This window comes from Sturnus vulgaris, chromosome 5, assembly GCF_052056855.1.
Source record: "Sturnus vulgaris isolate bStuVul1 chromosome 5, bStuVul1.hap1, whole genome shotgun sequence".
NCBI lineage: Eukaryota > Metazoa > Chordata > Aves > Passeriformes > Sturnidae > Sturnus > Sturnus vulgaris.
Window position 1 is genome coordinate 66,551,532 of NC_142247.1, and position 14,954 is coordinate 66,566,485.

The following is a 14,954-nucleotide window of genomic DNA, read 5'->3' on the forward strand; positions in this document are numbered from 1 at the left end:
TTAAAGTAGATGAAGATTCCTCCCCTGATTTCATCAGGCTACAGTGAAAACATCAAGCTACACATGAAGTGTGACTTGAGAGAGAATTAAAAGCACATTTGCAATATAAGCAAGAGAAAGAAGGCACATGAGACTTTAGAACTTGGACTGCTCTCCTATGGACACATCAATAAACTTGGGGAAGTTACTTCTCCTCTGTGTCTGCAGCTCCCATCTGACAATGAGGTGGTGACTCTGTTTAGCTCCTGTTCCTCAGCCAGGCTTGTTTTTATTTCATTCAAAAAGTACTCACACTGAGCATGCATAACTGTATGGTTCACTATGGAAAATGTTTATTTTTATTTTGGAAAGTATTTAAACATCACACCCAGAAGTTTCTACCAAATTATCTTTGGATGAGATCCAGACTGGAAAATCTAACTACACAGCAAAGGAAAATTCTGGACGGTTACTACACATACCATGAAAAAATCCCCAAACTCCAGAAACTAACGGGCTCAGGGAGAGACAAGGATGGTTTGGGAAAAATAAAAGAATAAAAGCACCATTTTACCTTAGGGCCATGCAGCAATCCTGCTCAGATTATCTTCAGCAGGCATGCTAGTATTAAGAATATTCCCCTAAACTGTCCAAAGGCTGTTACAAATTAAATGTACTCTACTATATCCACCATTCATTCTAACTTCAGTGGGAATCTAAAGTTAGCAAAGTCTTATAGCTGAAGAAATAAAATATGTTACAGGATTCTCAGGAAAAATCTACTTAAAATTTTGAGTATAAACTGTCCATGATTTATTTCATGTTTGACTTGCTTTTACCTCTCATCTAAATTTTCATATATAATATAAATTATGTTATATTCATATATAAGAAAGATATAAAAAAATAAGAACAAAACCTTCATGTTATGAAAGGCAGCATTCTTGACAAAGAAGCTACAGGCAACTCAAGTAATTAGATGGATCATGCAATTAATGTCAAACAGGAGATTAGAATTTATATAATTTGAACAGAGTGACAGCACTGTGAAACTGGAGGAGTATGAGACCTAGCACTGGGATAAGCTGGTTTCTTTATGAACAAATAAGCTTGAATTTGCCATTCAGAATTTCACATTCTTAAATCAGAACCTTGGATTTCAGGTTCCAGGGACTCAGTAGGACAGGAGGTCCCTTTATGGCCAGTGGAAAATACGTCCTTCAGAGAGTGATTTGGGTTGAAGGTGGAAGGAATCTTCCTCCAAAAATTAGTTATCTGCCTTTACTGAAGCAAGGGAATGCCAGATAATTGGTTTCCCCATTTGGATATGTAAAAGTGACTGAAGTCACTTGCATGAGATAATTGCGACCACAGCATTGATAACCACAGGCTGAGAGATGGAAAGGGCATGAGACCAAAAGAACAAAGGTAGGTCATCATCTCAGAGAGTCTTTTACAATCTGGAATCCTGAAACATCTGCATTAACAACACTGTACTCAATCAGCAATAACAAAACCGCAAACCATGGTACATTTTTATAGTAAATGTACTGACAGGGAAAAAAACCCCAGGAAGATAATTCAATCATGTGAGGAAACTTCAAAATCATAAAGTCATCATTTGCTACTCTTACAGATATCTGATCATCTGAGCCAAAGCACTCACAAGTCAGGGACTCTGGATTAGCCATAGGAACTTCACTCCAAATAACTCTAGAGGCTTCCACCTCTGAGCCAAGGTGTACTGACAGTGTCTTATGCAGCAATGAGTCTCTCTGGCAACTAGGATGGCTTCCAAAGTTTGCTTCAGAGGTTGTGCAGCTGCATTTCCATAGTCCAGTTTCTAAAGATATATCTTAACACTGCAAGTTCTTTCTCACTTTCCCTGAGGCTCAGTAAAATTCAGTCACACCTCTTTACAAATAAGCATATCTTACATATTTTTGCCTCATCTGTAAATCATGGTTTCTCCCCTCAAAACACCAATTATTGAAACACACCCATGAGGGACACAAATTTACAATACTTCCTTTACTTACATAACCCTTGCCAATAAGGAAAGTTGGACCAGAAGACCTGACAAAGCCTGATGTTTTATCTCTTAATCCATCACTGTTCGAAGCAGATACTATATGGAACTGGCCTGTCTCCAACACATCAGCCCTTAAAAATGAAATCATCATGATGAGCATCTGCTTTCCTACATAATTTGAAAACTTTCAAATGGCACATAATGTGCAAATATCAAATTTGAAAGTCCGGGAGGAGTTGGTTGCCAAAAGACTCACTGCTTCAAATACACTCAGTGGGCAAATGAGGGCCGAAGTTGTTCTAGGGACATCTTTTTCAGAGGGTTCTTAATCGTTATTATTCAGAAATCAAGAAAAAAAGTATTTCCCATGGCTGGAGTTGTGGCTAGGCAATGTTATGGTGACAAAGGAGGCATGTGTGCATGTAACACACAGGAAGCTAAATCTCGTCTGGAATGAGTTGCCTCCAGAACTGGAAGCAGGATAGCTGCACGAGCATGGCTCTGAGCCCAGACTAATTAGCCCTGCTGAGAACATGTGAACATGGCTCTTTGGCTTCCGGGACCTGGCTAGTGCGGCTGAACGGGAAAGCAGGACACTGCCAGGACAGCTCCAAGGGCTTTGGAGAGAGATCACTTATCTCCACAATACAGAAATACCAATAATGATAATGGGCCAGTTATGCCTAGTCACAGTAAAGGCATGGCTAAACTATACCCAGGACAAGAAAAACATCTCTTAACGTCCATATAGAAGCAGCCCTGTGGCAAAGCCCACCAGAGACTCTGGACTTGGAGCAGTGGAGGAATAGCTCCCTCCTGTCATTCTGGGAATACAAATTGCTTTAAGCACCAGACGGGAGGCAAGGTCACAGCCTTGAACTCTGCTGATGCTCATGGCTTTGGAAATAAATTACATTACCCAAAGGTGGAATGCAGGGTGTGTCCAGGGCTCTCGACTCAAGAGCTCTTAAAATGATTACATTCCAGTCTGCTTAGAAAGTACAGTTTAACCAAGAGGGCTGTGCCTAATTGCAGTATTCTTTTCCCCAGGTACAGCTTGGTATATATAGGGGTAGAATGGTATTTAAAAAAAAAAAAAAAAAAAAAAAAAGACAAAGAGCTCACTTGTTCCCACTAGAACAAAGGCTGCTTCTGGATACCAAACACTTTGGGAAATATGGGAAAATATCAGGGGCTAAAGGCTGATTTCTTGGCAGTTGAGGTCTCGGCAACCAGCCTCTAAGACTGCACGTTTTAGCTTTGCAATACATCACCAAAACCATTAAAGAGAAGCTTGTAACACAGCAAATGCAAACCACTGTAATAATAAACAGGATTTTCATACTGCAACACAGAGACTACTGCTTTTGGCTAATTTCCACTTCATTCCAATAGGATGAGGTTGTAACTATGAAAAGATGTGTTTCTATATAGATAACAAACAAATAAAAACTCCAACAACCTTCCTCCCTCTTCAAAACCTTTTCTGTGACTCGTCTATTTTAGATTTTTATTTCTCCCTTTATTTGAGTGGGAAAAATAAGAGGGAAAATTGGGTCTTTTCTAGGGGCTATACTCGTATACATACGAGGCGGTCTATAAATAGAATTACAATTCTGCCATCATTTAGTGGTGAATATGTACAAAAATGGAGTTGACTTGCTACTGGACTGCATAGGGCATGGTGTATGGATACTGCAATTGTATTTATTTTTTCCAAAATCTTCCTCAATGTGTAATGACTATGTTCTGTCTTTTTCTGATGCACAGTGGTTCAGCATTGCGGGCTTGAAGACACTGTAGCTGTGAAAGTTTATAGGACTAAGTGGATCCATGCTCTTAAGAAGTTAAGGTTTGTGTGATCATTTAATATACATATATGTAACTGCATGCATTTTAAAAAAGAAATAAATCTTGCTGGCTAATCTTCAATAATATTTTTTCTTTTTGGTTATGGCCTTACATGAAAAGAAAACCAATAACCTCAAACGCTGCAATTTATGTAAGTATGAATGCACCCTAAGTAGTATCAGGTATTACAGATAGGGCAATGATACTTTTTCTGCCTTGCTCAAACCAAAAACAGGAAACGCCATTTGCCATGATAAATGACACAACTGGTTCTGAAAGTGCCTGTTGAAAGCAGCTCCCCGCCAGTGGCAGTGCTACCCCAGTGACACAGAACAGATGATGCAAAGCCGAGTGAGGGCTGTGCAGAGCTGCAGCACAGGCTGCAGGGCACTGCTGTGGATGGTCTGGTGAGCAGGACAAGTGACAGCTGCTGGACTCTGGGCAAAGAGCTGCCAGCAAGAGCACTGCAGTCTGCTGGGTCTGAAAGTAGCTGGGAAAGGGGAATGCTTTCCAGAGATTTTCCCTAAGGGACGGGATCACTGAGAGACCATATTGTTGAACCCTTGAAAATTAGCCAAAGAATAGGCTGCATTGACTAAGCTTCTTATTAAAAACAAAGCCTATTCTAATTTCAGCATGTGTTTCTGGCATTAATGGACAGGAGCCCTAAGGCACGGTGAGGTAGAGAGCAATCGAGTTCTAGTAGAAAAAAAACGTGTTTACACCAAGCAAATTATTTCCTAAGTTGCTGAGCTCCTCTCATTTACTGTTATTCCCTGTTTAACAGAGAAAGAGGGCAAAGGCTTAACTTTGAGCAGTACAGGTCACATTAATGAGACAGTGCAAGTAGAAATTGTTGCTATCAGTTGTTGCAATCAAAAGCATTGTTCCCATGTCAGAGACAATTAAGCACAACAGATGTTTCATACCACAGCACAGATCCAAAATATCTCTGTCCATGAACAGACAAGTCATGGCAATTTTTATTAAACAAGTAAAACAAGTATTAAACAAGTAATTTTTATTAAATACTCATAATAATTATGGTTTTGTTATAATAATTGGCAATATTTAAAAAAAATTGTTGGTAATTAAGACAAATCATAAAAAGCAGGAGTCTGGATTATCAAGAAAATTCTGTAACCAGTGGGAAGTGCTCAGTAAATAACGAAGACAGTGTAGAACTATTAATAATAATCACCTTGCTTATCAGCTTTCATTGTTTTGGTTTGACTACTAAAAATAAAATTCATGACATTTTTCCCATTAACATGATTACTCTACAAATTCATTCTCATTTGAGGTATGATTATACACAGTCATTAGGATTTCCTTACAATACATTTGCTTTTATTATGATAGCTTATCTTCCTTTTTCTCTAGGTAAAGGATGCTGGTTTTCTCTAGCCAATATATCTTACTTTACTCTCTCATGTGCCTTGGCTTGAAAATGTTGTCAATCAAATTCTTCTAATGCATTAAGTGCTTTCTCATAATCAGCAAATGCCATGTCTAGCAGCAAATCATAAATGTTTGCATTTCCAGTCTGCCATAAATCACTCTGCTGTGAAATACCCAACTAAAGATTATCCATTCTTTCGTCTGGCTGAAAACCTACTAGAGAACTGATTTATGAATGAATGTTTTGTTATCTTAACACTTTAGGTCAAGGACAGAAGTGTGAAATGGCTGTGGCCACTGAAATCTCAGTTGGAGCTGGGAGTTTGCTGGACTGCAGAGCAGCTGTACATTTACACATCCATACACTTGTCCACTCTTTGTTTTTCAGCGTGTGTCCATAGCTGAATGAGTGCTCTTCTCCCCCACACGTCTTATTGCAAATCAAAAATGCATTTAATTAATTTTCAAGTTTCTCGAGAAACTTCCAGCAGAGTCACACTGCTCAGAAATTGCAAGTCAGATAAAGCTTCTGAACAAAATGATAGAAACATACCTATTTGTGTGACTGCTGTGGTGTTGCAGATATCTAATTTATCACAAGATAAACATTTGCTCAAAGCTTATGTTTGCTATGTTACTAATACGAAGGCAGCTTTCAAGTTTCATTTTCCTGACTTTTGATTCCTGAGGACCCAAGGGCAGGATGGGAGCACTTCTACTGACTGCTTCTGTTACTACACAATAGAGGAACAGAATGTCCTAGGGAACGAGGGAGTGGATAGAGTGTGTGCTTGACACAGAAGTCTACAGACCCTTCTGCCACTGTATGTAGAGACCTCAGTAAAACCATGAAGCTGCTAAACAGCAAACTACACTGACTGCTGTCTTCAGGGTTTTTTCTTCTCATCTTCTGAGGAGGCTTCTGCCCTTGACAGAGATGCTTCTGCATGAAGAGTACAGCTCATGGAAGCCTGAGTCTGTACACCAAAGCACAAATCTTTTACAAGGGGCAAACCCAAGCAAAATGAAGGAGAAAGTGAAGGAGTAATCATTTAAAGGAGGTCAGGCACTAGCTAAATGAACTTTTTACATTGCAGGAGACTGGGTGTCTGGTTCCTCCTGGTCAGTGGGTCAAGGATTGCTCTTCTTCCAAAGGGAGGTAACCTCCAGGCAGATGTGGGTGTAGTTCAGAAACTGTATACTTCCTTAGCCTCCCCTCACCCCAGCGGGTTATCAGGAATGTGCAGAAACAAATGATTGCCTCCAGCTCTCAGTAATGCCCAGGAATAGTGTACAGAGCCAAGCTGAAGGAATGGGTTTGCATGTCCATGCATCAGTGGGTACTTTCCACAAAACCCCAATATACCTTGCCACTGTGTACACTTTGACTCATCCATCCTCACTGGAAGCTCATAAAACAAAGCACGACATTGTTGCATTGAAGGTCAATACTCTACTGTTTGCACACAGGATTACAACTTATAAACAAGTTAGCTTTTTAAAAGAGGTACACTGTCAATATCAAGTCTGTTTTTCGACAAGTGAATTTCAGATGGCATTAGTAATCTATGTTCAGAAAAATTACTACGATTGCTCATTGGGTGAAAAAGGGGAAAACACACTTCTCAGAGAAATAAACCAAAATTCTCATTAGATTTTATCACAAAGATAGAGTCCTCACCTTACAAACTCTCCCAACTCTGGAAAGGATTGTCTTGTCAGATGTGCCACTATCTTGTGATATTTCTCGAAAAAAGAAGTAGATTTTATCATCATCTGGGTTATAGGTATCTGGGATAGGAAAAGTTCCAATGAATTTCGCTCCTAGAAATGAAAAAAAAAAAAAAAAAGAAATTAAAAATCTGAAGAAAAGCCTTAGTTTAACAACTTTGCTGTTAAATCCCTGCATTTATGTTGCATCTTCCAGTGAAATAAAAATATTATATAGATAAGTAACAGTGAGTTTCTTACTAACTCCAAGTAAAAACCACCATGGATTCTTAAGTATTTACTCTTAGCCTGATGTTTTTGTGTATAGATCTTACTACCACTTGCAAAAGTATGCAGCACTGGTTATCATTCTGTGTTTGGAAACAGAGTAATTCTCAGTACAAAGTATTGCCTATACAAATCTACCTTACTTCTCTTGCCATCAAAATGAACTTCAGTAGATTTTCTGAAATCACCTGGTCGAATTTAAATTAATTTCATTACTCATTGCAGTAGTTATGAATATAGAAATATACTACTGTTTACTAGAGACAGCTTGCAAAGAATGTGTTCCAGGTGTCTGTGATACAGCAATCTCACTGACTGTATCTACCAAATCCAACACAGTGCCGGGCTGGGATTCTCCAGTTAGCACAGCAAACTCCAAACTACTTGGTCAGTCTTAAGGAGGCAGTTCCTTGTGCTTGAAAACAGATTGGCTGTATCAATGAAATGGTTTGTTTGGGTTATTTATATCTGCTTTTTGCAAAATATGCCTTGTCGTGCATGCTGGTCCATTACTTTATCCCTGGTCTCTTCCAAGGCAAGTTTGGGTGTCTGCCTGCATCTTCCAAGATGCTTACTGGGCCAAGATGTTCTTCACTGTTCCCAAGCTCCCTCATCCATGGTCCCCAATCCTGCTCTACCTGCTCAGTACTTGAGGGTTTTTGTTTTTGGTGTTGGGGTTTTTTGTTTGTTTGTCTTCCTTTTAATTTTGCACTAAAACCAGAAATGGAAGCAATTCCAGGGTCCATGATTGCAGCAGAGCAGTCAACAACCCTGCCTTGCACAAGTGAACCAGCTACTTGGGGCAGTGATTTTTAAGACATTCCCCAGTGTGCTACAATAGACGAGCTCTTTTGAAGGCACTTGGATCAATGATGTTTTTCTTTAAACAGAAGTGGATATACAAATACAGTGCAAAGAGACCCTTGACTCTAAAATACATTCTTTCAGCAATAAAATACACAGTCTTTGTCCCCCAGTATCAGGTAGGCTGCAGTGGAAAGCAATAAGGAGGGTGTTGTAAGAATGCAGAGCAAACAGAGAACACTATTTATATGGGGGAATACTATTATCAGCTTTCAATATATCTTCATGCCTTTGTCCTTTTCATAATGATTGTTACTTTATATTAGTCTTCAGGAATTTTCACCATGAACTCTACAGTACACACAGAAGAAAAACAGAGTCCTTGATTCAAAAGTTTGCAGTCTGAGACAAAATGGGATGTGTTTAAGTGTGCAGTGTGCACTTTTGTTTCAGAAGAATAAATTTATGGGTGAAAATAGCCACAGTGCTGCTTCCATTTTAAACCTTTCTGACACTAGAGAATGGTGTCAGCAGAAAAAAAGAAATTATGCAGGCATCAAGATCTACAAATTTAAGTTAGGATTTCAAAACGAGCTTGAGGAAAATATTCAATTACCCCTCAGGGCCTGTAAGGATACTCTGAAGATTAGATCTCTAAGCATGAATAAATACATAAATATGCTTTCAGTATGGTTTCTTAAATATGTGGTTAGCAAAACAGCCATTTAAGAGGAAACGTGTGAAATTCTTCTCTACCACGTTTTTGAAAGTCACATCCTTTTTATTCTTAATCCACATTCACAGTATGTATGGGGGGTTGAAGATTAAACTTAATTGCTTTCCTTGGCAAGCCAAATGCAAAAATAAATGTCTCAATACCAATCCTGGAACAGATTTAGAAGAATCTCTAACGAATTAAAGGGACACCAATATTTAACAATTTTAAATCACAATTGAAAACACTGAAGTTGAAAGTTAAATCCAAATAAATGCATTGTAAAAGATATGAAGACAAAGTGAAAATAATTAAATGGAAGAGATGATGATCTCAAAAGCACATAATGTTCTGCAATTGAGATCTTCATCTCATCTTTTCTAACCCATCTATCCAACATATAAAAGTGCATTTAAACTAACTGTGAATTAGGCTTTTAGACTTTTTGCATGGGAGAAAAAACTAATGATGATGGTTTTAAACTACTGTTTGTTTTCCCCATAGACAGAGCTATCCCTCACACTATTTGCTTCAGCAGATCTTCCCACATACTAAGCTCATGGCTAGATTGTATGTAACCAACCCAGGGACTAAAGGCATCATGAGCTCTGGCAAGAGATGGTACACATGTTGCTTGTGCTTTCTTTTTCATGTGGCCCAGTGGGAAAAGCTGATACAGCTGGTCCTTCACTGCTGGGCTGGCTGTTGGTTACCTGCTGGCCATCACCCCCTCCTGAAATCAGCAGAGATTTTTTGGCAGTGTGACCTATGAAGAACTTAGGCTCAGAAAAAGAGAACCACAAAGGAGTGGCTGTCCCAGAACACAATGAAAAAGCAACCCTAAAGAGTGGGAAGCAGCACCTCTATGTAGTTGGGCTGCCAGAAATACGTGGCATGACAGAATGCAAAGGACACTGCTTACCTCATTTACCCTAACCACCCAGAAATCAAGCTCCTAACCCATTCTCAGGCAGGTCCTCTCTCAGGGAGGGACAAAGTGATAATGGACAATCCTATTTTAAGACAGATTCCTACTATAGGAGGGGTGAGTCACCCCCTGGAAGTGTCACCTCTCTCAGTAAATTACAGAGGCAAGCAAAAGGACTGAGCTCAGACAGGATGCTAACTTTTGCCTTTTACAGCTAAGGGAGCTGAATCCCATCCAAAGTTCTCAGGATATAAAGAACTCATTGCCTCCAAGACTTTGCCCTGGAAAAGACGACTAAATTGCTATGAAAAAAGTGAGAAGAAAAAAAAAAGAGATGAATGCAATTCAAGGAAGCCCTCGTTCCAGCTATGGCCTTCTCTTCCTAAGGAAGAGAGAGGAATGTGCAGCTGCTCAGTGGATGTCTGTGTGTGGGGCTGGTGGGATGCTCTGCTCTGCCCACGGGGCAGGCTCGGTTCCAGTGGGTGGCTTTGCCATCCAGAGAGGGGCCACCAGCCCCACGTGTCTCAGCTCCGGGAGCAGCTGTGGGAATGCCCGAGCCCCAGCCCTGCTCCCCTCTGCTCCAGTGCCACCCTTGCGGGAGTGTGAGCACGTGTGAGCCTGAGTCATGGGAAAGATTAGCTTCCCCCTCTCTGGAGCTGCTATTCAGCCACTGAGATTAGGACATGTCTTAATTAGTCAAGATAGAGATGCCCTGCAAGGAACTGGAAGGTATCCCACGCATTTTTCCCTCATGTTTTGTCTTTAGCTCCCTTCCCTCAGGGAAGGATAATTTTGTTTCCAGAAACAGAGTAAGACTAAATATTAAGGTGCATTATAGCAAAACCTTCTTGGCCCTCTGGAAGAAAACAAGCTGTACATTTTATGCTTATCCTAAGTAAAACATGAGTCATGCACGGTAATAATTTATTTCCAATTGTACAATTATTCAAGTATGTACAACTTTTCATGGAGGTCTAACACACGCTTGGTAAATGGGCAGTAGATTTAGGGAAGAGGGGATTTAGATGAGATGGGAGTTTTAAAGCTGAAATCAAGTAAATATTTTCTTTACACCAGTATCGGCCGAAAGCACAAAAGTCTCTAATTGGTAACATTACACAATAAACTAGAAATATATTGGCCACCCTATGGCTTATTGCAGAAATGATGCCGTCATTTCAAGCTGCGCTTAAAATTTTCTCCAACCTTAAAAGGACTGTTTCAAAATATTAAAAGCACCTAGTTTATGTCTATGCCTCTTAGTATAACACTGAAGGGATTGTGTTTGTGAAGTCTTAGACAGAATTGTGGCTGTATGGTTTTATATGGCTGGAAACAAGGTAAACCTGAAGAATATATAGGGTCTTCAGTGTTTATATAGTGTGGGGCAATTTTCACCTCACGGTCTAGCACACTAAAGCTGTTTTTCAGACCCAGACATATTAATATACTCTTCTCCTTAGAAAAGTTTCACAAATACAGACGCTTTAAGTGAAAACAGAAAAAATCAGGAATCAATCTAAATGAGAGAGGAAAGGCAGACATACCCCCCCCCACTAAAACATCTAAACATTTCTCAAACCTACAGTTTATTCTGTTTTCTTGGACTGTTCCCTTGCCTCAAACTGCTCATGAAGAAACAATAACAAGAGAAAGAAATGTTTGGAACTGTATTTTTAAGCTACAAGTTCTTTTGGACTGGGAACTGAACCCTGTAATGCTCATCAATGTGGATCTATACTAATGAAAACACCAGATGCTCCTCAGGCCCAAACCACAGTAAATCTTTGTTTTTAGCTTATTATTGCATCCCTTAGGAAAGCAGCTACCCAGCCACCTTTCCATGCTGAGCATCTGCAGGCCATCAGTGATAAAACTGGATATGCAGTTGCATGGCTGATTAGAATTAGAGAACTGACTGCTGGAAGGACCTGTCCTGCTCCATATCACCGTCCATTTCTACTCTGCACTGCACAAGGGGTGTGTGGAAGCAAGAGAGATGAGGTAGAAGAGGTGGGACAAGAAAATTTTCAGCACAGGAAATGAAAGTGGGATAGGTCAGCAGAGTTAGATGTGAGACTCTTCCATGTCCTATTTGGAAAGGTACACATGACTTTTAAGTGGCTTTTTCTTTTTCTCTTCATCTCACAGCAGAAATCCTGGGGTTATGGAGTTACATCTAGATAGAAATTTAAGGCAAAAATACAGAAGAAGGAACAGAAGGGGTAGGGAAAAATTATTAAGGGAAAAAAAATTTCCTCTCGTTGAGGCCTCAAAGAGTTAAGAGGCAAAATTATCATTTTTAGAAATTGTCTGCTGGGAAGACAACTTAACCCTGTGGTCAGCAGGCCCTGGCTTTACATTGCACCCATAATAGTTACACAGGCATCCTGAGCCAGGGCCAGTGTTGCCACATCTTTAAAGACAGTTGACAACTAAAAGGAGGATGCTTTAATTGAGCAGGGTTAGCTTGTGAGTGAAGTTTTCCATGTTACTCTGTGTGTGGTTTGAGACTGGCTGGGTGCAAATGCAGCCAGTTTTTTAGAGGGTTTACTAGCTCACAATGTTTTTTAACGGGCAAGAAAAAGCAGTGTTTTGCTTGGGAAGCTATTTTAGTGTGCCCTTAGTGGTTTTAAAATGATCCTCACAGCAACAAAGGGTATTTCTCCATTTAAAAAAGGAAAATTAAAAAAAAAAATACCTCCTACCAAAAAATGTGGGATTTCTAGTCTGTCGTTTCAACACGCTATACGGAACAGCCTCTAACAAGTTTAAAAAAATCATTTCAACAAGACTGGATATAGAAGCATTTAAGTCATGATATTATTTCAACTGTAGGATTATGCACAGATATACAGATCAAAGACGGAAACTATGATTAGGTCTCAGCTCCCACTCTTCCCTTAATTAGCATTTTCACCTCTGTGACTTTTCTCAAGTGCATTTCTGTTCCACTGAGCTTTTTTAAAAAAGCCTACGTAATCCAAAGACCCCATGATACAATATCTATATTTATAGTTACTGGACATGTATTTATATAAGGAAGGAGCTATTAACTTCAGAGAGGCAGGGACAATGCAAATGACAACAGCATATGTTTGGGATCTTACCAGTAAGCCAGTAGTGTTCAGAAATATCAGTTCTGATGTAATGGTGGTCGTGAGAAGGGCCCAGAGAACGTGTCAGAGCAGTGTCTTTGCCAAGGAAATCAGAAGCTGTTCCAGCATAAAGATACTCATCTGCAAATGAAAAAGAAATAGGGTTCCTACAGCTGTGGCACAAAAAAAAAGACTATTTACCTTTTGTTGGGTGAACCACACGTGTGTTTAATTGGTCTATAAACTACTTTAATGCTTTAAAATATTACTGGGTCATATTTTAATGGATTTTTTGGTTCTGTAAATTTGCTTACATTTAAATGAGAGTGATATTTGTAATTATATGTATGATATGTAATTATATGAAAAGTAACATAGTCACAGCCTAATTTTCAGATCTTTCAGGCACTCAGAAAAGTAAATTTCTCAGGCTTTAATAGATACTGACTCTTAAAGGTACAAAGTTCTATTTAATCTGAACAGCCTGTCCCATGCACTTGGGAGCCATGGTGAGGGAATGGCCACCTGTCCATTCCAGCTACCTCCTGTGTCCCAGCCATGGCCCTGATGGCTTTGCTGCTCCTGAGCTAGAAAAACAGGATATATGCTTCCCCACTGGAATGTTGCAGCTTGGCTCATTCCTGGAGCAAGGATCTCCATCAAACACTTAATTCACAAAGAGGAATTCAGGCACAAATTCAGGGAATTTGTGTTAATGGCAGGATTATGGCTATGGACACAAATCATCATAATTTTTACACAGAGTGGTCTCACTACAATAAATGACACATCTTAATTCAATAAGGCAGCCAGAATTTGTCTCACAAGGACATTACATCTGTAACATAGGGCCATGAGTTTGCTGCAATTGCAGTCACTATTTGCTCTTCTGCCCCTTTAGTGGCAATGTAAATTGTAAGAAATGCACAATATTTTCTATTTCCCTTTAGATCTCAGCAAAGAAACAGTATCAATGTCAACTGTGAACCTTTTTTTTTTGTTGTTTTTTTACCACATGGTGCATTTTAAAATACTCCTTTTTTCTGTAAAATAAGAAGCTTTATTGGTCGGAAAAGGGGTTGGTTTTTTGGGTTTTTTAAATGACTTGCAGAAATAAACCCCTAGAATTAATAAAAATGAAAAATTTCATGTTCATAAATTATAATTTTATAAAAAGCTGCATGATACATAAAAATCCCACTCCAGAAGTTCTCTTATCCAGGTTTTCTGATACTCCCGGGTTGAAACATTTCACAAGATCTTTTAGAGAGAAGCCTTTGTTGAGACTGAATGCAGAATAAATACCATTCAACACTGATGTTTGTGTTTCGTTTGCAAAAGATGTAAATGCATTTAAAAAAATAAGATCAAGGGGGAAAAAAATCAACAAACCGACCCACAACCCATGATCCACAAGCACTTTATTTGTCAAAAAAAGATCTATCATCTTTCTTTTTACTTCATTATTATTGTTACTTCTGTACTATTTCCATGACAGTTGTGGAAAGCACATCTTTCAGACAGCATGTTGCCTTTGTAAAGAAACAATAGTGCATTCTGAAAGGTATTTGTCATAATGAGGAATGGGCAGGGTAATTGGTGTTTGCTAACTGACAGGCACTGTGTGATCGATACATCTGAAGGGCCAACAGAAATTCTCCATCTTGCTTAGGCTCTGCTGACAAGGCATTTTCAGCACTTCTCTCAGCGTTTGGTATCTCTCATTCCAAGTTCCTGTTACACCCTGAACAGTTTTGGTGAGTGGTAATTTGTAAGAGGATGGATCATGGGCAGGTAATTTTTCAGGCAAAAAAGCTGGTTTTTCTAATTTATCCATGGGATTTACTTGACGTGATATGTCATGTGGTACTCTGATTACTTATTTCTACAAAGAATTAAAATTACTCAGTTGCATTAACTTACATATATGAGTGAAAATATAGCTAGATATTACTTAGCTCATGAATGTATAACTGAATAAAGTGTTTCCTGAAGGATATAAGTAATTTTTATTGCCATTGGGCAGATAAATAAAAGTAGATAGAGAGAAGTGACATGCTAAGGTTACTCTGCTTATTAGTGGCAGAGATGGGAAATGATCTCACCTGAGCTTCAGGGCAGTATCTTATGCATGAACTATACTGCTCT

General features: G+C 39.2%; 1 protein-coding gene across 1 annotated transcript in view; it reads right to left on the minus strand.

The window, feature by feature from the left end:
• The window catches only part of SEMA3D (semaphorin 3D), a 139,028-nt gene that overhangs the window by 41,037 nt on the left and 83,037 nt on the right, over positions 1 to 14,954 (minus strand). The window contains exons 7-8 of the mRNA XM_088165887.1: positions 12,819 to 12,947; positions 6,945 to 7,087 (exon numbers count right to left, since the gene is read on the minus strand). Coding sequence (XP_088022013.1) covers positions 6,945 to 7,087; positions 12,819 to 12,947 — 272 coding nt within the window. The remainder of the gene's footprint in view (positions 1 to 6,944; positions 7,088 to 12,818; positions 12,948 to 14,954) is intronic.